General features: G+C 43.4%; 1 protein-coding gene across 6 annotated transcripts in view; it reads left to right on the forward strand.

Moving 5' to 3' along the window:
* CAST (calpastatin) overlaps nt 1-24,174 on the forward strand; it is a 205,614-nt gene that overhangs the window by 169,120 nt on the left and 12,320 nt on the right. For 5 of the 6 annotated variants that reach the window (XM_040421563.1, XM_040421562.1, XM_040421565.1 and 2 more), the window contains 16 exons: nt 2,743-2,838; nt 6,716-6,799; nt 8,766-8,864; nt 9,605-9,685; nt 9,765-9,809; nt 9,928-10,023; nt 11,695-11,781; nt 13,375-13,479; nt 14,664-14,747; nt 16,588-16,635; nt 18,547-18,639; nt 18,824-18,907; nt 19,964-20,056; nt 20,283-20,375; nt 22,967-23,002; nt 23,322-23,417. In XM_040421563.1, the coding sequence (XP_040277497.1) occupies nt 2,743-2,838; nt 6,716-6,799; nt 8,766-8,864; nt 9,605-9,685; nt 9,765-9,809; nt 9,928-10,023; nt 11,695-11,781; nt 13,375-13,479; nt 14,664-14,747; nt 16,588-16,635; nt 18,547-18,639; nt 18,824-18,907; nt 19,964-20,056; nt 20,283-20,375; nt 22,967-23,002; nt 23,322-23,417 (1,320 nt within the window). The remainder of the gene's footprint in view (nt 1-2,742; nt 2,839-6,715; nt 6,800-8,765; nt 8,865-9,604; nt 9,686-9,764; nt 9,810-9,927; nt 10,024-11,694; nt 11,782-13,374; nt 13,480-14,663; nt 14,748-16,587; nt 16,636-18,546; nt 18,640-18,823; nt 18,908-19,963; nt 20,057-20,282; nt 20,376-22,966; nt 23,003-23,321; nt 23,418-24,174) is intronic. The other variant, XM_040421568.1, reaches the window with a different exon arrangement.

Below are 24,174 nucleotides of genomic sequence, written 5' to 3' on the forward strand. Positions count from 1 at the left end.
CAGACAGAGGGGAGGAGACCATGATGCATTGTGGGGATATGTTGTCCTATGTCACAGTCTTCATTCTGGTCCTCTGGGGGCGTGAACGATTGGTTGCTGTAGTTACATTGTATATGTTGTTAATTACTGATTGGTTGTATTTCAAACCCCTGTGGGCAGTACTATGTTTGTGGTTTATGAATAAAAGAGGCTGTACGTGAAGTACAGTCAGACCACTGCTTGACCCTCAAAACGGAGCCTTGTCTCGTTATTGGGGGGATTCACTGTATGCTGTTAGAGGACCGATTGCCAGGATTGTATCCTTTTCCTGTTCGTCTCCTAGCAGCTATTCGTGAGGTTCCAGTTTGGAGTGCTACTTTGTATCCAGTTCGGGAGTTGGTGTTCTGCAGTAGCTGTGCCTGTCTCTCAGAAAGGGGCTTTTCGCCTAAACGGATTTTAACCCCTTGTCTGCGGAAACGGTCCGTTACACTCAGTATTCTGCAAACAGGGTGACACATGGCCTTGAGGGGCGACATTGTACGGGGAAAATCAGTGAAGAGTAAACGGTGCTAAAATAGCGCTGGGGTTAATTCATTTCCAGAATTTGTGGGGTCCAGACACACACAACATTATGGCGTAGCCTAGCTATATGCCATTACTTTTTAAGATCGTATTAACTCTTTAGTGCAACACAATGTCCACGTGGAATATCTTAATGTCACCTGCATTATGACTGGGACAAGATATTTTGTATGAGTCTTCTGTTATTTCCTGTCAGAAAATATTCAGGATGCAGGTATTTGTCCTATATTGTGTGGTAACATATACAATGCATGCAGAAACTCTTCAGACCTTTTACTTTTTTCACATTTCGTTATGGTTGCACCCTTGTGCCAAAGTAAAATAAGAGAGGACATTTTCTATGTGATTTACACCACAATAACGGCGTTAAGTCAGTTATTGTTGCACGCCATATTTGTGGCAAAATCTGCAACATTTCCCCCTTCACAACACTTTTTAGTAGTGGTGAGGAAAGGAGGCGACGCAGCAGGCCTGGGACATTTATCTTTATTCACGCCAGTTTTATGGCGTTAATAAAGAGTGAAATTCAGGACAGCTAGGAGGCTGCATGGCGAGAAGGAGGATGAGACGAAATTGAGAGGCACGTGCCTCTAAATAACTCTCTCTCATCCTCCGGCGGCACAGGGGGAATCAAAACCGGGGGGGAAAAGCCGATCTTGATAAATTCTTGGGTACGATGCCACGAGGTTTACACACCTGGATTTGGGGATTTCTGCCATTCTTCTCTGCCAACCCTCTCTGTCAGGTTGGATGGGGACCATAAGTGGAGAGCCATTTTCAGGTCTTTCCAGAGATGTTGGGTTCAAGTCAAGGCTCTGGCTGGGCCACTCAAGGACATTCACAGAGTTGTCCCTAAGCCACTTCTTTGTTGTCTTGGTTGTGCGCTTAGGGTCATTATCTTGTTGGAAGGTGAATCTTCAGCCCAGTCTGAGGTACAGAGCCTTCTGGATCAGGATTTCATTAAGAATATCTCAGCATATTTCTCCATTCAGCTTTCCCTCAACTCTGACAAGCCTCCCTGTCCCAGCCGCTGAAAAAGATGATATTGGGCAGTGCCTAGTTTCCTCCAAACATAGCGCTTAGAATTGGGGCCAAATGTTCAATCTTGGTTTCATCAGACCAGAGAATACTGTTTCTAACAGTCTGAGAGTCCTTTAGGTGCTATTTTTTGCAAACTCCAGGGGGGAGGTGTTTGTGTCTTTTTTTCTGGCCACTTTGCCATAAAGCCCAAATTGATGGAGTGCTGCAGTGATGGTTTCTCTCATCTGCACACCAGATCTTTGGTGCTCAGCCAGAGTAACCATTGGGTTCTTGGTCACCACTCTTATCAAGTCCCTGGTGGGGGGGGTGCAGCTCTAGGAAGAGTCCTGGTTGTTCCAAACATCATCCATTTAAGAATTATGGAGGCCATTGTGCTCCACACAGCAGTGTATCTTTTCTGTCTGGGATTTTCTGTATACTTATGTAGTGTTCATTATTTACTGTATTCAAGATATACCTGTTGTTTGGCCATCAGCGAAGGTAAAATCCTAAATTTATCAAGGCTCATTCTGAGCTATTATGCAACTTTCAAAGGGGCCTCATGTCAGAGAATTGCATTCAGTAGTAGTTTTGCTGATGTAATTTTCTTATCCATAGCAGGCAAGAAATATGTAATGTACTCCCTATATAGATACAGATTCTGGGTCTGTATAAAATGATTTACCGTATATGAACCATAGGAACAACCTCCCCTTTTTATCCAGTGCCCCAAAACAACGACATTAAAGGGAACCTGTCACCGGGATTTTTTGTATAAAGCTGAGGACATGGGTTGCTAGATGGCCGCTAGCACATCCGCAATACCCAGTCCCCATAGCTCTGTGTGCTTTTATTGTGTAATAAAAACGATTTGATCCATATGCAGATTAACCTTAGATGTGTTCTGTACGTCAGATGAGTCAGGGACAGGACTCATCTCAGGTTAATTTGCATATCTATCAAATCGGTTTTATTACACAATAAAAGCACACAGAACTATGGGGACTGGGTATTGCGGATGTGCTAGCGGTGATCTAGCAATCCATGTCCTCAGCTCTTTATACAAAATCCTGGTGACAGGTTCCCTTTAAATAATAAATGAGCTATTGTACAGGGAGATGTATAACTCCTCTTATCTGTGTTCATCTTGGTTTGTTGCAGAAAACACCCGCAGGCAAAACCAAACCACTTGATGCCACGTCAGGCAAAAGGAAAGAAGACCCGAAAGACAAAAAACCTGCTACAGATAAAGTTAAGGTAATTTTTTTTTTCTGGAAAGAAAAATATTCCTGATTATAAACTGTAACTGGTAGTAAGTCATACTGCAGCAGGGAATAGCAGTGTAATGCAGCCGACTGTATATTAGTTTCACAGTTATATTGTGTTAGGGAAAAACCCCTACCTCTATGATTGTCGGGATTCCAATTGAAGTTTTGAGCGCCCAGAGGGAGCTGACACAGACACACCGCTGAATCAACTTTTCTACTTTATTCCATAAAAAGCATACATTTTATAACAGTATAGATAACAGACAAATCTGGCACACCATCAAGGGGTGGAAAGCGAAACTAATGATTTGATTGGTTATTCATAAAAGGTAATACTTCTGTACCATACTAACAAAATTCTACTAATTAAAAAAAAGGTTCTGCAGAATCTTATCTCAAAGTTAGTATTCGTTAGCAGCGCATTCCAAACTAACAAGGAGCATAACACTCTCTTGTATGTCAGACTCTGATAAGGAAGCGAGGGGGCTACTTACCTTGGCCTTGCAGCTAGGAGCATTTGATCTATATACACAGACTCCCTACGTCCTGCCAGCTGGTTCATTTATTTTTCCACATATGTACAAGATGGAGGACATGTTAAGGCTACTTTCACACTTGCGTTCGGGGTTCCGCTTGTGAGTTCCGTTTGAAGGCTCTCACAAGCGGCCCCGAACGGATCCGTACAGCCCCAATGCATTCTGAGTGGATGCGGATCCGCTCAGAATGCCTCAGTCTGGCTCCGCTTGGTCTCCGTTCCGCTCAGCAGGCCAAACGGATCTGTCCAGACTTACAATGCAAGTCAATGGGGACGGATCCGTTTGACGTTGACACAATATGGTGCAATTGCAAACGGATCCGTCCCCCATTGACTTTCAATGTAAAGTCAGGAGTCCCTATTAATATACCATCAGATCGGAGTTTTCTCCAATCCGATGGTATATTTTAACTTGAAGCGTCCCCATCACCATGGGAACGCCTCTATGTTAGAATATACCATCGGATTTGAGTTAGATTGTGAAACTCAGATCCGACAGTATATTCTAACACAGAGGCCTTCCCATGGTGAAGAATATACTAAAAGAACTGTGTACATGACTGCCCCCTGCTGCCTGGCAGGTGGGCAGACCCTCCCCCCCCCCCCCTCCCCTGTATTTAACTCATTGGTGGCCAGTGCGGCCCCCCCCCCCTCCCCCCCTGTTTTTAACTCATTGGTGGCCAGTGCGGCCGGCCCCCCTCCCTCCCCCCCTATTTTTAACTCATTGGTGGCCAGTGCGGCCGCCCCCCCCCCCCCTGTTTTTAACTCATTGGTGGCCAGTGCGGCCGCCCCCCCCTCCCTCCCCCCCCTGTTTTTAAATCATTGGTGGCCAGTGCGGCCGCCCCCCCCCCTCCCCCCTAGTTAAAATGACTGACCCCCCATCATTGGTGGCAGTGGAGAGTTCAGATCGGAGTCCCAGTTTAATCGCTGGGACTCCGATCGGTAACCATGGCAACCAGGATGCTACTGCATTCCTGGCTGCCATGGTTACTTAGCAATTTTAGAAGCATTATACTTACCTGCGATGTCTGTGAGCTGCCGGGCGCTCCTCCTACTGGTAAGTGAAAGGTCTGTGCGGCGCATTGCTTATAGCACAGACCTTTCACTTACCAGTAGGAGGAGCGCCCGGCCGGTCACAGACATCGCAGGTAAGTGTAATGCTTCTAAAATTGCGGAACTCTCCGCTGCCACCAATGATGGGGGGTCGGTCATTTTAATTAGGGGGGGGGGAGGCCACCAATGAGTTAAAAACAGGGGGGGGGGGGCGGCCGCACTGGCCACCAATTAGTTAAATATAGGGGAGGGAAGGAGGGGGGGGCCGGCCGAACTGGCCACCAATGAGTTAAATACAGGGGAGGGAGGGGGGGCAGTCATGTACGCAGTTCTTTTAGTATATTCTAACTTGAAGCGTCCCCATCACCATGGGAACGCCTCTGTGTTAGAATATACTGTCGGATCTGAGTTTTCACGAAGTGAAAAATCAGATCTGAAAAAAACTGTTATGCAGACGGATCCGTTCTGAACGGATGCAAGCGTTTGCATTATAGGAGCGGATCCGTCTGTACAGACACCAGACGGATCCGCTCCTAACGCAAGTGTGAAAGTAGCCTTATACAAAATGGATTCTCATCCCTCACAATTGGATCAAATGAAGATCGTGTCCCCCTGGACACAAATAAAGTATATGTCCCCTGCCAATACTTTGGATCAAGATTATGTCCCCCGATTGATGAAATGGAGTTTTGTCCCTAACCTCAGCCTGCGTCTGATGACCTGAACTAATTTAATGGAAAATGAAAGTAGTAATCTGTAGTAATCGCTCCACTCTGCCTTCCGCTTATCTATGCTTATGTTGTAAAGTGCATTACCTGCTAAATTGCCAATTTTAGTTGCCCTGAAATTAAAATGGCGTTTCTTTGAGAACACACTTCAGCCTATTATACCTGTTACAAGTAACATTGATGTCATTGAGTTCGTGAACCAGCGCTTTTTACTTGCAAACAATCTGGACAGTGAAAACGGCCATCAACATCTGCGTTGCATTGCTCATCGCCACTGTTCTGATGGATATTCTCGGAACTGTGCGTCATCATGTTTACCCATCAGAAAGGGCTCTTTCTTTGAACAGTCAAATCTCTCTGAAAAAGTGGCTGCATTTTACTCCCCTCTGGTGCTTGAAAACAAGCAGCACAACTGACGCACCATAGTTGCCATTTATAACTTTTATCGTGAAGTATGTCGTTTTGTACTAACCCAGTTTTGCTCGGTAGTCCCTGTCATAATTTTGAAGTCGTAGTCATAAAAGAAAGTACGTCATGGTCATGCCTGGGGTCGGGAAATATGGGTCTTTGGGATTGTGGACACGGCAACAACTCCAGCTGTTGAGTGTATGACAGAAGTGCTGAAACCCACCATATTTTGATGTGTGGTGTACACCCAGGTTCCTGGGCTGCCTTCTACTACATTGGGCAGCGCTGAATTTGAGTTGGGAACGTGTCAATCACAGTGATCCAAAGTCTTACTGGAATAAATGTAAGGCTTGTATCAAATTGAAAAGGGGTGTTCTTCGTGACTTGCTTACAAATCTAGCAAAATTCAAGTGGTGAGATCGGTTTGGCAAAGATGCATGAAACACTTTGCTTCTGATTATTGCAGACCAGTTTCCTATTTAAGAATACGAAGTTTAATTATGTTTATCGGGTTTATTATTTTGGATTATTTATTTCAATTTATTTCCCTAAACTTTCTTAATGAATTATAAGACAGGCAACTTAATGTCCATCAAGTATTAATTAATTATATTACTAAAAATGCTGACTGGAGTCATACGCTTCATTTGTATCAAGTGAGCAGGATCAAGTGAAAAATGACAGTTGAGGTTAGAGATGCAATCTTCATTTGTTCATTCAAGGGGGACATGATCTTCACTTGATCTGTCATTTCTAGGTGGACAGAGCTGCAGACCATCGTCCATAGACTTCTATGTGTCCCTACTGTACCTCTAAATGCCATTGATTGCATACAGGAGTTTGCATTCACATTCCAACAGAAGAAACATTGTATCAATCATGCTGTATATTACAGAGTTATTCTAAACAGATTCTCCACGTGGCAGCACAAGGGTGCCTTACATCTGTGTGGTACAGAGCTGCGGGGGACTCCATGTGCCACCATACATATTTTCAGCATATTCTTTCCTTGTGGTTTCCAGTCTGTTTTCCACTGTTCTCTTCTGATGTTGTGCTTTAAACTAAATGTAAGGATCAGTTAGTGTATGTTCCTGTGAATGTGTGTTTTATCCTTAAACATCTCTTTGTCTCTTTTTTTTAAGGACGCTGCAAAAGATAAGCAAGCAAAGTCTGACGTTGTAGTCCCATCAACAGCATCATCAGTTAAAGCAGCCACAGCGCCCTCTGTATGTATCCTCCAGACTAGATTGTATGTATGTGTACTTAAAGAGGACCTGTCATCTCTCCTGACATGCCTGTTTTAATAGCTTCATGTATTCCCCATGTAATAGCAATTCTGGAGCATCTATTCTTATGGCTCTATGCTGTGCCATTCCTTTATTTTTTCTACTAGACGTTATGAATGAATTGCTAGCAGTCTGCAGTAAGGGTACAGAGGGGAGGTAACCAGTTGGGGGGGTGTATCTGCACAGACTGAGAATGGAAGCAGTGATTGGATAGAGGGAGTCTGTGCAGTTACACACCCCCAACTGGTTACCTCCCCTCTGTACCCTTACTGCAGACTGCTAGCAATTCATTTATAACGTCTAGTAGAAATAATAAAAGAAATGCACAACATAGAGCCATAAGAATAGATGTTCCAGAACTGCTATTAAATGGGGAATGCATGAAGCTATTAAAACAGGAATGTCAGGAGAGGTGACAGGTCCTCTTTAAAGAGACTCTGTCACCCAAAAATTCTTAGTTAAAGCAGAATCAATGCCTTGTAGGGCTAGCTCATCTGAATGTAATGATACATTTCACTTGGTGATCCGTTGCTCCATTCTGGAGAAAAGGTACTTTTAGTCCATACGCAGATGAGCAGGTAAGTGCACCATTGCACCTCGGCTTCCCTCTGCCAGCCTCCCTTCACCTTTTTGATTGACAAGGCCAAGCGAGAGGACTATGCACTACCCTACTCCTGTCTATCACGGAGGGGGAGATGCTGGCAGCGGAAGCAGGAGGAGCAAGGGTGCACAGAGTGGCTTGGGCCTGCCCTCAGTGCACTTATCTGATCATTTGAATATGGATTAAAACTACTTTCTCTGCAGAATGAAGTAAAGGATCACTAAGAGATCATCATTACATTCAGCTGAGATGGCTCTACAAGGCTTTGTACCTGGTTCAACTGTGAATTTCCTGATGACAGACTGTTTGTGATTATGAATTTGCTGCGCACGTAAAACTATTCAGACATATCTTAGCACGTTTAGGAATAAATATTCAGGTTATTGCTGTAGATCAGGAGTAGAAAACCGCTATGTGGCCACCAGTTTTTGCATGTTCTCCTTGTGGCTGTTGTCAGTAATCTGCTTGGCTGTATAGCTGTCAGCCTGCCAACACCATGTCAGACCGGGCATACAATGTAGAAGGGTAGACGTTTATGTTGTGACTTTTCCACATTTTGTTATGTAGTCTATAATTTCAGGCCATATTCACACCAAAGAGAATATAGGTAATAATCCTTTAGGTATCTTTTAAAGGGGTATTCTAGCCTGAACCATTTATCATCTATCCACTGTATAGGTTGACAAATGGTAGGTCATGGGGGTCCACCCGCTAGGACACCACTAGTTGACAAAAAGGACAACCCTGGTCCCTTGCTCCTCCCAGCCAATAGATTGAAGATAGTAGGAATTTGAATGGAGTAGTGGTTGAGCATGTGCCCTGCTGCTCCTTCTAGAGCCTATGGCACAGCTGGCACGCTGAAGCTTTTATTTATACAAATTGGTTTTACTTAGGCTTTGATGTATTAAAAAAAAGGTGTATAATAATGTATAAAAGTCCCTTCTTTACTTCTGGATTTCTCTGAAAATAGGAAAGTACTGTTCCTCTGTACCAGGATATGCTAGAATAAAAAATAAAAGTTAATGTACTTGTGCAGAACCAGTGAAACAAAAGCCTCCTGTGCCGCTGTGTAGAATGGGTGGCACATAGAGGTGCCAATATGAGTCTATGGGTGCCATATTATGGATCCACACATTTAGCCCTGTGCGTATAACCCTGGTATCCTCATGTGTTCTTTACTTAGTTAATATGACATCAGAGTAGGTTAAACTATAATCTGTACAGTATTAGTAATATAATATTATTCACATATGTAAGCATGCCAGTATATTCTTATTTGTAATCTTGTTGTCTTCCCCTCTTTAGGCAGGTATGGAGAGTGCTTTAGATGAATTGATGGGTACGTTGGAAGGCCCAGAGTTCAGTGTTCCAGATTCCCCAGTGTACACAGGTCCAGAAGTGACGGTAAGTCTGTATACGTTTTATTCCATCTATTTAGCTGCAGTAGAAAACTTGTCTGGATGTCCACTATAGTTTCCAGGAAAGTACTGTAGATAATCGGGCAGTGGATGCATACAGGGAAATCACGGGGGAAACTAACAGCATAAGCAGCATTCAGTTTAATGGAGGCTTTGATCAAACCTCCGTCTACAAGGAGAGACTTATTTTTTCTTAAACGATTCCAGTTTTCTAGTATTTGTACAAAGACAGTAGAATATACTTCTATGCAAAGGCATATTTGGTGTTTCTGGGGCCCCAAAAAAGTTATGTCTGGGGGTCCCTGTCACACCGCTAAGCACCAGTTTAGCAGTGCAGCCTGGGCACTACTGCTCTACCCCTGAGTAGTGCCACCCATGCCATTGGGTCCCCCTTGATATGTCCACCCTTTAGTCGTACAATTCAGATGTTCCCACCACTACAGTGTGATTCTCCTGCAGTCATGTAGGGAAACAATCTTCTAAGTATCCGTCTTCCTGCAAGTAAACAGGGACCCTGTCCATTACCCCACTACACAGTTAGAGGGCCTACGGCGGGAGGTCATGAAACAGTACCACCCCTTTAAGTGGTTTAGTAAATCTCCTCACCCCTTTCACCAGGCAACATCATGTATTTAATGATCCATAGACATTTTACATAAACTGTTCTTTTCTGTAAATAAATATGAAAATCTAAACTTTTTTTGCATGTTTGGGTTTTGGTTGTAGGAAACGAGCACAGCGACCTATCTTGAAGAGCTTGGGAAGAGAGAAAGTTCCATCCCCCCAGAATACAGACATCTGCTAGATGTAAGTGTGACGCCTGGTACACCAGACATAGGTCTGCATTGTGATTGTCAGCTCTTCTTAGCGCTTTTATGTTCTTTAGGGAAAAGAAGGTGGAAAGCCGGTACCCCCAGTGCCTGAAGAAAAGGTACACTTTCTTATTCCTAAATTTAGTGAAATCAGAAGCCACGACGCCAGTATGAACACAGCCACATTTTCTCTTTACATTCATGCAATCCCATCATTTATTCTCCCATTCATTTCAGTCCATGAGTGACAGTGAATTGGTGGATGCATTTGATAAAGAGTTTGGATGTCCTGAACCCGCAGCTGCACAGCAGACTCCTCCTGTCAAACCTAAAGTAAGTCTCCATAGTTATATATACATAGAGAAGCCAATTTGTTTATTTTATGCACATACAGTGCTGCCCATAATTATTCATACCCCTGGCAAATTTTAACTTTAAAGTTACTTTTATTCAACCAGCAAGTAATTTTTTGATGGGAAATGACATAGGTGTCTCCCAAAAGATAATAAGACGATGTACAAGAGGCATTATTGTGGTAAAAAAACATTTCTCAGCTTTTATTTACATTTGAGCAAAAAGTGTCCAGTCCAACATGATTCATACCCTTCTCAATAATCAACAGAAAAGCCTTTATTGGCTATTACAGCAATCAATCGCTTCCTATAATTGCAGACCAGCTTTTTGCATTTCTCCACAGGTATTTTGCCCATTCATCTTTAGCAATGAGCTCCAAATCTTTCAGGTTGGAGGGTCTTCTTGCCATCACCCTGATCTTTAGCTCCCTCCACAGATTCTCAATTGGATTCAAGTCTGGATTCTGGCTGGGCCACTCCAAAACGTTAATGTTGTTGTCTGCTAACAATTTCTTCACCACTTTTGCTGTGTGTTTTGGGTCATTGTCATGCAGAAATGTCCACTGGTGCCCAAGGCCAAGTTTCTCTGCAGACTGCCTGATGTTGTCGTTGAGAATCCTCATGTATTGCTCTTTTTTCATGGTGCCGTTTACTGTGATTAGGTTCCCTGGTCCAATGGCTGAAAAACACCCCCAAAGCATTAGGTTCCCACCACCATGTTTGACAGTGGGGATGGTGTTCTTTGGGTTGAAGGCTTCTCCTTTTTTACGGCAAATAAAGGAAACCTCATTGTGACCAAACAATAAAAATTTTGTTTCATCTGACCATAACACAGAAGACCAGAAGTCTTCTTCTTTGTCCAGATGAGCTTTTGCAAAGGCCAAGCGAGCTTTTGTGTGCCTTATCTGGAGAAGTGGAACCCAGCAGTGTGCAGTGTCCATTGGATTGTCTGCCTTTAGACATTGCCACCAGCAGAGCCTAGATTAACCAGGATGGCCTTGGTGGTGATCCCTGGATTCTTTTTCACCTCTAACTATCCTTCTGGCCAGCACAGGTGTCACTTTTGGTTTCCGACCACATCCTCTGAGATTTTCCACAGTGCGGAACATCTTGTATTTTTTGCTCAAATGTAAATAAAGGCTGAGAAATGTTTTTTTTCCACAATAATGCCTCTTGTACATCGTCTTATCTTTTGGGAGACACATGTCATTTCCCATCAAAAAATTACTTGCTGGTTGAATAAAAGTAACTTTAGGTCAAAATTTGCCAGGTGTATGAATAATTATGGGCAGCACTGTATATAGCGCTGACATATTCCACAGCGCTTTACAGACTTTAGCATCAAGCTGTCCCCAATGGGTCTAAGGTCCCTATCAGTATGTCTTTGGGTGTGGGAGGAAAGTGGAGTACCCAGAGGAAACCATCACAAACATCGGGAGAAGATACAAACTCAATGTAGATATTGTCCTTGGTAAGATTTGAACCTAGGACCCCAATGCTGCAAGGCACCAGTGCTAACCACCAGTGCCGCCCTAAACCAGTAGGATCTAAAGACAGCCCCCTTAGTATTGTAATGGATTAGTGTGATTTTATGTTGATACCAAAGCAGTGACTTGATACTTTCTTATTTTTGCTTTCTTTATCATTTTAGGATGCCCCTGAAGTAAAAAAGAAAGAAGCTGATGTTGTAGTTGGCTCTTCCTCCTCCTCGGCTCTCCAAGCTGCACCATCCCCTTCTGTAAGTAACACCAGCTTAAGACTTGTCATTACTACTGCTACATAAAGAAAGATTTCGTTTTAAGAATTTTCCTGCTGCGCTTTTTGCTCCGGCCAAAAATCCTGAAGACTTGCCGCAAGGCCGGATCCGGAATTAATGCCCATTGAAAGGCATTGATCCGGATCCGGCCTTAAGCTAAACGTCGTTTCGGCGCATTGCCGGACCCGACGTTTAGCTTTTTCTGAATGGTTACCATGGCTGCCGGGACGCTAAAGTCCTGGCAGCCATGGTAAAGTGTAGCGGGGAGCGGGGGAGCAGTATACTTACCGTCCGTGCGGCTCCCGGGGCGCTCCAGAGTGACGTCAGAGCGCCCCAAGCGCATGGATCATGTGATCGCATGGATCACGTCATCCATGCGCATGGGGCGCTCTGACGTCATTCTGGAGCGCCCTGGGAGCCGCACGGACTGTAAGTATACTGCTCCCCCGCTCCCCGCTCCTACTATGGCAACCAGGACTTTAATAGCGTCCTGGCTGCCATAGTAACACTGAACGCATTTTGAAGACGGCTCCGTCTTCAAATGCTTTCAGTACACTTGCGTTTTTCCGGATCCGGCGTGTAATTCCGGCAAGTGGAGTGCACGCCGGATCCGGACAATGCAAGTGTGAAAGAGGCCTAACATGGTGTTACTGGCTGTACGTGGTCCATGTTCCTTCTCCGTATTCTGCAAACAACAGGCCTGTGACACATGGCCTTGAGGGAAAATCAGTGAAGAGGAAACGGCGCTATAATCTCTCTGAGCCTAATTAATTTCCAGTATTTGTGGGGTCCAACCACACATAACATTATGGCGCAGCATAGCTATATGCTATATCTCACTTTTTGAGTTTATAGTAACCCTTTAGTGCAATACAACTCCAACTCCATGTGGAATGTCATAACGTCACCTATGAGTGGGACATTATATTTTGTATGTGTCTATTATTTCCTATCAGAAATGCAGGGCTGTAGATGTATATTGTACCGTAGCGACTGTTTCCGATCATATACTGTATTTGTACCGTAGCGACTGTTTCCTTTCTAATACTGTATTATCACAATTGTATATTAAAAATAGACAGCGGTTTCACCCTTCCAAAATGCCAAGTGATATGACGCAGCTTTATGTGCCCTATAGAGCCTCACTAAATTGAAAATAGTAATCCACATATTAACATATTTGAGGGATTATTTGACATATTTTAGTTGATTACTATTTTCAATATGGTAAAACTTACTGAACTAGAAAGGAAACCTTGAGATCCTCACAGCTGTGTATGTTTTCTGTCTGGGTTCTCCTATATACTGTACATATCTAGTGTAGAGTATTTGGGTTATTTTGCCATTAGCTAAACACCTAAATTTATCAATAATCCATTTTATGCGTGCCACCCGTCTGGAGCAGAGTAGAGTTGCCATAATGTAAGTGAGCAGATAGTGTAGTATTATGATCTCATATATCAACCATAAAAACGACCTGCATCAAGTGCCCAAAAACAACAGTGGCATTAAATATTACATGAGCTTTTGTACAGGGACATGCATATTATCTGTGTTAATGGTGTTTTGTTACAGAAAACACCCGCAGGCAAAGACGACCCACTCGATGCCCTGGCTGGCACATTGGGCAAAAGAAAAGAAGACCCGAAAGACAAGAAACCTGTTGCAGATAAAGTTAAGGTAATTTTGGTTTCTTTGGAAAATCCTTGGAAAGAAAAATATTCCTGATTTGAAACTATAACTGGTAGTTAGTCATACTGCTGTGTGGAGTACAGTTGTATTGCAGCTTCACAGCCATTTTTAGGTGGCGGCAGGCGACACAATTCAGAAGATCCTTCAACGTTATGAAACAGGATTGCAATTAGTGCTGGCTCTATACCACCACAACACCGTGTTCCTATCACACTGCACACAACATTAGTGTGTCTGACCTAATATAACAGAGACTCACGTGGTGCAATCGTCGCTAAACAAAATAGGTATTGCTTCAGAGTGCCATTATGCTGCATGATGTCAAGACTACGTTATTTTACACAATTTTTATTGCGAGGAGGAGAAGGAATGCATCGGGGTCAGGCTTTGTCACACAGCAACTCTGCAGCCAATATACAAATAGATGTCTCCACATGTCATCATATAATAAAGGCTAAATGCACATGGCAAAGCCACATGTGTATGCCCTGTACCGTGGTACACAGAGATTATGTGAGGCACTGTATTCCCCATTAGAATGCTTCTTGGGAACAATCTCAGTAATGCATCATTCCACTGCGATATGTTGGGACCGCGCTGCTTCGTTGGTGCAAATAGCACTATCCTCCAGTGCAGTTAACCCCGTAGCCAGACACAAGATACTGATACTCTCAGCCTAGATTTCCATCCAGCTTTTTGTGGATTCCTCTGCAGAGCATCAAAAATCACACAATAGCGAATTAAATAAATTGTGATTTTTTTTTTTTGTGATGCTCTGCAGAGGAATCCACAAAATGCTGGATGGAAATCTAGGCTGAGAGTATCAGTATCTGGCTACGGGGTTAACTGCACCGGAGGATAGTGCTATTTGCACCAACGAAGCAGCGCGGTCCCAACATATCGCATTGGAATCTTGTGTGAATATACCCACTTCACTTCAGGGACCTGCAGCGAAAGAATATTTTTAGAAAAAGCTACGTGACTGGAACTTTTATACTTTGACTTCAATAATGCATCATACTATACATGGTACAAACGTATAAAGGCTATAGGTGCAATTCCATATATGAACAACTCAAATGCATAATACACTCCTGTATAGAAGACCTTAGAATAATCCTATAGGTATAGGTTAATTTTAAATAAAATAACATTATTGCTATTTGATTCAGGAAAAAACTGGCAAGGAAAATAAGGAAAAGCTTGGCGAGGATGAAAAAACCATACCTCCTGATTACAAACTAAAGGAAGTTAAGGTAGGCAGACTGATTATTTTACTAATGCAAAAAAATTTACATATTCAGTGTCCATGTATGCGCAGGCATACTTTACAGACAGTACATGCAGTCATATTGTAGAGCTGGTGCATGCACTCATGCCTTAGAGGCAGCGCTTGTAGTCAAATTTTAGATGCAATGCCCGCAGTCATGCCTTAGAGGGGGTGCCCGCAGTCATGCTTTAGAGGGGGTGCCCGCAGTCATGCCTTAGTGGGGGTGCCCGCAGTCATGCCTTAGTGGGGGTGCCCGCAGTCATGCCTTAGAGGGGGTGCCCGCAGTCATGCCTTAGAGGGGGTGCCCGCAGTCATGCCTTAGAGGGGGTGCCTGCAGTCATGCCTTAGAGGGGGTGCCCGCAGTCATGCCTTAGAGACAGTGCATCTGCCTTTATCGAGGATAACTATTTTATCATTGCAATTTTGTTTCCAATAAATAATAGAGATAATATCCTGTTGGAAACATACACTATATGGCAAAAGAGCTTTTATGATATCCCATTCTAAATCCAAAGGCATTATATGGAGTTGGTCCCCCTTTGCAACTAAAACAACTTTCACTGTTATAGAAAGGACTTCTACAAGGTTTAGGGAATTTTTGCATTAAGATTTTGCTTTACTGAAATTAAAGGGGTTGTCCGCTTTTTACTATTGATGACCTATCCTCGGGATTGGTCATCAGTATCAGATTGGTGGGGGTTCGACTCGTGGCACCCCGCCGATTAGCTGTTTCAAGAGAAGGCAGCACTAATAGGAGCGCTGCCTTCTGTGTTCTGTTTACCAGCTCGCTGCAGCAATTGCGGTGGTGAGCAGGTGTAATTACAAGTATGGCGTCCTCATTCGCTTCTTCAGGACGGCTCTGTGGTATTCATTTGAACAGACGGAGCTGTCCCATAGAAGGGAATGGGGACGAGCACTGCCTTCTCTTTAAACCACTGATCGGCAGGCGTGCCGGTAGTCGAACCCCCACCAATCTGATATTGATGACCAATCCTGAGGATAGGTCATCAATGGTAAAAAGGGGAGAACCCCTTTGAGGGGTCTAGGCCTACCCTACAATACCACCCATAGCATTATCCCTCCTCAACCAAACTTTCCAGTTGACAAAATGCAGTCAGGCCGGTAACATTCTCCTGGTATTCACCAAACCCAGACTCATCAGCTGCCATATAGAAAAACCTGATTCATTTCCACAGCTCCAGAGTCCAGGGGCAGCATGCTTTACCCCACTCCATCCGAAACTTGGCATTGTACTCGGTGATGTAACGCTTGCGTGCAGCTGGAAACACATGCCATGAAGCTCCTGGTGCACAGGTTTTGAGCTCTGCAGTTATTTAGTCAGCAGAGCCTTGGTGACTTATGCACGAAGTTCCTCAGCACTCTCGGACCCTGCCGTGAAACTTTACGTCGTCTCCATTGCTGTGGTTTCTAAACTTTTCCACTCTCCAATAATACCACTCACAGATGATCATGGAATATCTAGAAGCGAAGACATTTCACAAACTGACTTGCAGAGGTGGCATCCTATTACAGTACCATGCAGGAATTCAGTGAGCTCTTTAGAATGACCCATTCTGTCACAGATGTTTGTAAAGGCAGACTGCATGGCTAGGGGCTGGATTTTATACACCTGTGGCAGTGGGACTGAATGAAACACCTGAATTCAGTGATAGGTGTGTCCTGATACTTTTGCTAAATAGTGTACAGTATATCATGTACATATAGCAAATGAATAGGCTGACTTGCTTCAGCATTATTCCTGACCACCTCAACATTGTGTAAATGACAGACATGACCTAATTTGTACATTTCTTTTCTTATAACAGGATAAAGATGGCAAGCCTCTTTTGCCAAAACCTGAGGAAAAATCAAAGGTGAGTAATAATAGATTTAATTGCCTCCAATTTAAATACTCATCTACCCTTCATTCATTTGCACAATTCTGTGACATACCGGTAATTATGTCTGCCACTCTAAACCAAAGACAGCACAAAATGGAGTGGAGCATAAATGTGTGTGCGCTGTGGCTCAGCACGTGGACATGATTATGTCACTGAATTGTGCCTGCTTGCACTGAATGTGGATGGCAGGGGATAGAGAAGGTTTAAAGGGGTTATCCAATCCCTATAATGACCCTCCTCCCCAGCACCCGCGTCGTTCTGCTCCCCACATGGCCGCCGCTGCATCTCATCGTCACTTGCGCTGCTAGGAAGGCTCATCCCCGTCGCAGTCTGCTATTGGCTAAAGCCAGCACCAAACCCTAACCCCCTGTTCACCTCCCCTCCTGGGTCACTGGATGTTTTGATCCCCGCTACGGGGAGATGCAGCAGCGGCCGTGTGGACATCAAGAGCGACTCAGGGAGCGGGTTAAGTATAACCCTAAACTATGGAGACTAGCAATCACACTAGAGATCCCTTGTCATTATACAATGGAGATGATTGCAGCATGTATATGCAGCTCTCACCTCTTCTAATGAGCAGGCCATTATCAAGAACAAATGGATCGCTCCCAATAATTGCCTGCTCTGTTGATCCTTATAAAGGAGATGTAAATGTACATAATATAGACTTTAGATTTATTGTTCCTTTGTGGGGGCAAACTATCATCAGTTTAAGTTTTTCACCTACCATGATATAGAAAATAATCTGCCTAAAGCTACATTCACACAACTGTGTTTTGCGGTCCGCAAATTGAGGATCTGCAAAACACGGATACTGGCCGCGTGCGTTCCGCATTTTGCGGACAAGAATAGGACATGCTTTATATTTTTTGCGGGGCTGCGGAACAGAACAACGGATGCCTTTTGCGGCCCCATTGAAATGAATGGGTTCTGCAAAATTGCGGATCCATTTATATGGTCGTGTGAATGCATCCTAAGGGCTCGTGAACTTATTTTCTTTCTGTGTCTGTCCCGTTTTGTTTTTTGCGGACTGTATGTGGAACTATTCATTTCAATGGGTCCTCAAAAAAAATGGAAGGTACTCTGTGTGCATTCCGTTTCCGTATTTCCATTCCACAAAAAAATAGAACATGTCCTATTATTGTCCGCATTACGGACCAGGATAGTACTGTTCTATTAGGGGCCAGCTGTTCCGTTCCGCAAAATACGGAATGCACGCGAACGTCATCCGTCTTTTTTGCGGACCGCAAAATACATACGGTCATGAGCATGAGCCCTAAAGCCTAAGCCTCATGCACATGGCAGTGTCCATATTTAGGTTCAGAAAAAGTAGATCAGCAAAATACAGATCCGTTCTGTGTGTATTCTGTAGTTTTCTCACTCTCAATAGAAAGAGCTGTTGCCATCTGCATATATGGAAAAGAATAGGACTTGTGCTGAGATTCGCGGACTAGGCAACTGGATGCGCAAAAAAAGGATGTGTATATAGTCCCATAGAAATGTGTCAGTGTGTGGTATCTGTGAGAAAGAAACCACAAGTGTGCATGAGCCCTTACTGTGAGCCTTTGGTGGCTAGAATACATGCAGGGTTCTTCAGTTGTGAACAGTATCTTTAGTATAACCATGGTTTGCCCGTTCCGGCGCCTGCTTTTGCTAGGAATGCAGCTGGTTTTCTCTGGGGCAGGCGTTTGTTTGCAAATGTTGCTAGGCAGAAGCCTTTTGTCTCTCCGGTATGGGGCACCTGATACTATTTCCCATGTACTGTTTGCTGCAGTGTCACATTTCAGGTCCGCTCATGTAACCAGCATCAGTTCTACCTTTGTAATCAAACCCTATAGTCAGTGTCATTTCTGTTTCTTACATGATATTGCCATGACCATGCAGGCAATGAGCGAGGATGAACTGCTGGATGCACTGACGGAAGGCTTTGACATTGCTCCTGCACCCTCACAGTGTGCACCAGTACAGTCCTCTGCGGTAAGTTCTGTATTATGTACCCCTGTTTAGACTGCTCCTTTTATATGGTCTATTAGAGCATAATTAGCCGGTTGAAGATGGTCCCCATCTATCAGCCAGATCTCTCCTTTTGGACTACTGCAAGCACAGTACTTCATAACAATGGGAAAACAAATCCCTGAAGTTCTTCTTCTTTCTTTTTTAGAAGGCACCTGGAAAATCGGAAGAAACAATTTCCTGTTCTAAAGCATCTGCGGTACAGTCATCAGCAGCAAAACCCTCTGCCTCTGTAAGTTCCTGAATGGTTGTCCGTTTATCCTATATCTGGTAACACTCTTTCGCCTTTAATTTTGATATAAATGGATTTTTTTAGTTTTCTCATGAAATTTATTTATGGCATATATAATAGAATATCTCTACCAGGATTCAGAGCACAGCGCGTGACATGGAATTAATGTGGATAACGTAGGTAGAAATAGTTCTTAGTAGGCCTCCATGGGATAATTTACACAACCAGAAACATTTGTGCGACCAGTCTGCAACTTGTTGTCTGGCTACTGCGTGCGAGTTGTGACAAATCTCACAACAGTCGCATGGTGGTCTATGAGGACAAAGTTGCTTGCGATCTGCTACCGAAAGCCAATAGTTTGGGATTTTTGTGACTGTTGCAATAGCACCACGTCGCATGTCACATTATAATCCCATTGACAATCATTAGGTGCGATGTTGAATTGCAGTCTTCATGTTGCGCAACACACAACATCTTATAGCCCCAGCCTTAGGCCTCATGCACACGACCGCTGTTCTGGTCCGCATCCGAGCCGCAGTTTTTGCGGCTCGGGTGCGGACCTATTCACTTCAATGGGGCCGCAAAAGACGCAGAAAGCACTCCGTGTGCTGTCCGCATCCGTTGCCCCGCAAAAAAAATATAACATGTCCTATTCTTGCCCGTTTTGCGGACAAGAATAGGCATTTCTACAATGGGCCGCACGTTCCGTTCCGCAAATTGCAGAAGGCACATGGGCGGCTCCCGTGTTTTGCTGGAACGGTCGTGTGCACGAGGCCTTACACCTCACTCACCACTTGTCCAACACGCAGGCATAGTTTACTATATGAAGTGCCAGTCTTGATGAGTTTCTACTAGGTACAGCACATGGGGCCTCATGGACTGGGTTGGGGGGTGTTCCACAGTGGAACTCTAGCAATGGAGCATTAATGATAAAATCAGCTGCAGCTCAGCTCACCTTCTGCTCGTACAGGATGTTAGGATGTCTCTTTAAAAAGCTATTTCCTAATCTATAGTGAAGACTGTAACTCAGACATTTTATGCTGTCATGATGTGCAGATCCCTGATGATGCCTTAGATCTGCTGTCTGGTTCTCTGGGAGAAAGGCAGCCTGATCCAGATGAAAACAAGCCTGTAGTGGACGTAGTAAAGGTGAGCAAAAACCGTAACCTCGCGATCACACTTCTTTACAACTGCTCCTGAACGTAAAACTATGTACTGTACTGTATAGCATCTATCTATCTAGTCTGTCTATCCATTTTTCTTCCTACTACATACTAGCAGCACTGCAACACCTAGTGGTAATGTGATATAACAGACAGATACTAGAGTGTGTATATCAAGAAGTACTGATGTGTAATATCTGCTCCATGTGCAGGAGAAAGCAAAAGAAGAGCATATTGATAAGCTTGGAGATAGAGATGACACCATCCCACCAGAGTATAGACACTTGCTGGACGGTAAAGACCAGGTAATAATCTGTAATCTTGCTGGGGCAGATTTACTAATCCCGGCTAAGGTGTAGACATTGTAAATTTACACTAGACAGACCAAGATGCACAAGATTTATCACAGTGGCTGGTACTAGATGCTAAGTTTGGTGCAGCTTTAGACTGTCTTGTTTAAGTTTATGCAACTTGTCCGGCTACTTTCACATATCCGATTACAAACTTTGGTACAAACTCTACCGGAGTATACTGTATTCTGCATAGTCTGTTCTATCAGAGACCACTCTACCGGAGTATACTGTATTCTGCATAGTCTGTTCTATCAGAGACCACTCTACCGGAGTATACTGTATTCTGCATAGTCTGTTCCAGCAGAGAACACTCTACCGGAGTATACTGTATTCTGTATAGTCTGTTCTATCAGAGAACACTCTACCGGAGTATACTGTATTCTGTATAGTCTGTTCTATCAGAGAACACTCTACCGGAGTATACTGTATTCTGTATAGTCTGTTCTATCAGAGAACACTCTACCGGAGTATACTGTATTCTGTATAGTCTGTTCTATCAGAGAACACTCTACCGGAGTATACTGTATTCTGTATAGTCTGTTCTATCAGAGAACACTCTACCGGAGTATACTGTATTCTGCATAGTCTTTTCTATCAGAGAAAACTCTACCGGAGTATACTGTATTCTGCATAGTCTTTTCTATCAGAGACCACTCTACCGGAGTATACTGTATTCTGCATAGTCTGTTCTATCAGAGACCACTCTACCGGAGTATACTGTATTCTGCATAGTCTTTTCTATCAGAGTACACTCTACCGGAGTATACTGTATTCTGTATAGTCTGTTCTATCAGAGAACACTCTTTCGGAGTATACTGTATTCTGTATAGTCTGTTCTATCAGAGAACACTCTACCGGAGTATACTGTATTCTGCATAGTCTGTTCCAGCAGAGAACCCTCTACCGGAGTATACTGTATTCTGCATAGTCTGTTCTATCAGAGAACACTCTACCGGAGTATACTGTATTCTGTATAGTCTGTTCTATCAGAGAACACTCTTTCGGAGTATACTGTATTCTGTATAGTCTGTTCTATCAGAGAACACTCTACCGGAGTATACTGTATTCTGCATAGTCTGTTCCAGCAGAGAACCCTCTACCGGAGTATACTGTATTCTGCATAGTCTGTTCTATCAGAGAACACTCTACCGGAGTATACTGTATTCTGTATAGTCTGTTCTATCAGAGAACACTCTACCGGAGTATACTGTATTCTGTATAGTCTGTTCTATCAGAGAACACTCTTTCGGAGTATACTGTATTCTGTATAGTCTGTTCTATCAGAGAACACTCTACCGGAGTATACTGTATTCTGCATAGTCTGTTCTATCAGAGAAAACGCTACCGGAGTATACTGTATTCTGCATAGTCTTTTCTATCAGAGAAAACTCTACCGGAGTATACTGTATTCTGCATAGTCTGTTCCAGCAGAGAACACTCTACCGGAGTATACTGTATTCTGCATAGTCTTTTCTATCAGAGAACACTCTACCGGAGTATACTGTATTCTGCATAGTCTGTTCTATCAGAGAACCCTCTACCGGAGTATACTGTATTCTGCATAGTCTGTTCTATCAGAGAACACTCTACCGGAGTATACTGTATTCTGCATAGTCTGTTCCAGCAGAGAACACTCTACCTGAGTATACCGTATTCTGCATAGTCTGTTCTATCAGAGAACACTCTACCGGAGTATACAGTATTCTGCATAGTCTGTTCTATCAGAGAACACTCTACCGGAGTATACCGTATTCTGCATAGTCTGTTCTATCAGAGACCACTCTACCGGAGTATACTGTATTCTGCATAGTCTGTTCTATCAGAGAACACTCTACCGGAGTATACCGTATTCTGCATAGTCTGTTCTATCAGAGACCACTCTACCGGAGTATACTGTATTCTGCATAGTCTGTTCCATCAGAGAACACTCTACCGGAGTATACTGTATTCTGCATAGTCTGTTCTATCAGAGACCACTTTACCGGAGTAAACTGTATTCTGCATAGTCTGTTCTATCAGAGAACACTCTACCGGAGTATACCGTATTCTGCATAGAGGGATACTGCCTTGCACTGCTGGATCCCCACTGTCTACAATGGAATCCGGCTTCTTTCCAGCTTGAATGCCGGATAAAAAGTACTGCATACATGACTTCTTGTCCAGCCAAAGGCCAGCATTTATATCAGAAAGTAGTCGGATCCCATCATGGTGTCAGAAAGAACACGGATCACACATCCGGTGATGTTCGGCAGTATCCGGCTATGCCAGATATGGTAAACTCCAGTAGTTTCTGGGACTCCGCTGAAACAGACTACCATCGTTTGTAAACAGATAGCCTTAGTTGACTTAATTCTGGCAAAGTTTTGGCGCATAGTTTCACGTCTTAAGCCACATCCACACTCTGAAAAAGACACAAAAAGTATGGAAAACACTTAGTAAATGTGCCACGCTTTCATAAGTAAATCTGCCCCATTGTCGTTTGGTGTGTACTGTATCTTGCTTGATAACTGTAATGAATTGTTCATCCATATGTCTACTTACAGGGAAAACCTGCAAAACCAGAAGTTGTCAAACCAAAGGTAAACCAAAAGCATAAACCTTCATTTCATTTCAAGTACTGATATATTTATCTTAGTAAATTTTTGCAAACCCAGCGCTCCAATATCTGTGGGATTGGCTGTGAGGTGTTTGGCAGTGACTCTTTCCTCATTTAATTGGAAAATAAAAAACATATATATTAACATGTGTTACTGAGGGTATTCCTTTCATACTGAAATCTGCAACTTTTGATTTCACTATGAGACATATTGAAAATAATTGTATTTTTGAATATTCAAATTGTGCTGCAGCCATCGTTTGTAGAATCGCCTTGTTAAAATTAGCGACTCTTATTTTTAGAAATCTGTGGATGACGCTGCAGCGATCGATCTCCTCTCCAGTGGCTTTGCATCATGTGAAACCAGTTCAACTGACAAAATGTTAAATTCTTCAAAGGTACAGGATAAAGTAATTTTATGTAGAAAATAGAATATAGAAGGTTCCCATAGTATAAAATGAAGTGTGCAAATGTTAAATGCATGCATTGGTCCCATCTATGGGGCACAGGTATAATATTGGGATTGGCTCTCTGTAATCTCAGGAGTCTGAAAATACATAGATTGCAGTGGGTTATCACATCGTCTATACCAGGGGTGCACAACCTATTCTGGTTGGGGGCCACGTTGTCAGACTGAAGGAATCCCAAGGGCCGAAAATAAAAGTTAACGGGGTATTATCAATTGAAATACTGTATTTATGGCGTATTGTACATACAGAATATACTATAAATATCTAGTTACACCTCCAGGATTCCTATCTAATAGGAGAATACATGAAAAATACATGTGAGCAGCCACAAAGCATAGACATACATGTCTGTCACCATACAGAATGGTATCAAGGGCTGCATGTGGCCCCCGGGCCGCAGGTTGTGCACCCCTGCTCTATACTGTACTTGTAGTAATGGCTTACTATGTGAGCAGTTATTTCAGTATGTTCCTGACACTAGCTTAGAAGATTGCACTTCACTACAAGGGCTCATGCACATGGCCATAGTTTTGATCCGAGCCATAAGTCGATTCCGCGGCCCTGCAAAAAAAATAGAACATGTCCTATTGTTGTCCCTTTTGTGGACAAGAATAGGACATTTCTGCAGGAGTAAAAAAAAAAAACTCGGCCAGAATGAGCCCTAAACCAGAACTCCATATGACAA

Source organism: Bufo bufo, chromosome 2 (genome assembly GCF_905171765.1).
Source record: "Bufo bufo chromosome 2, aBufBuf1.1, whole genome shotgun sequence".
NCBI lineage: Eukaryota > Metazoa > Chordata > Amphibia > Anura > Bufonidae > Bufo > Bufo bufo.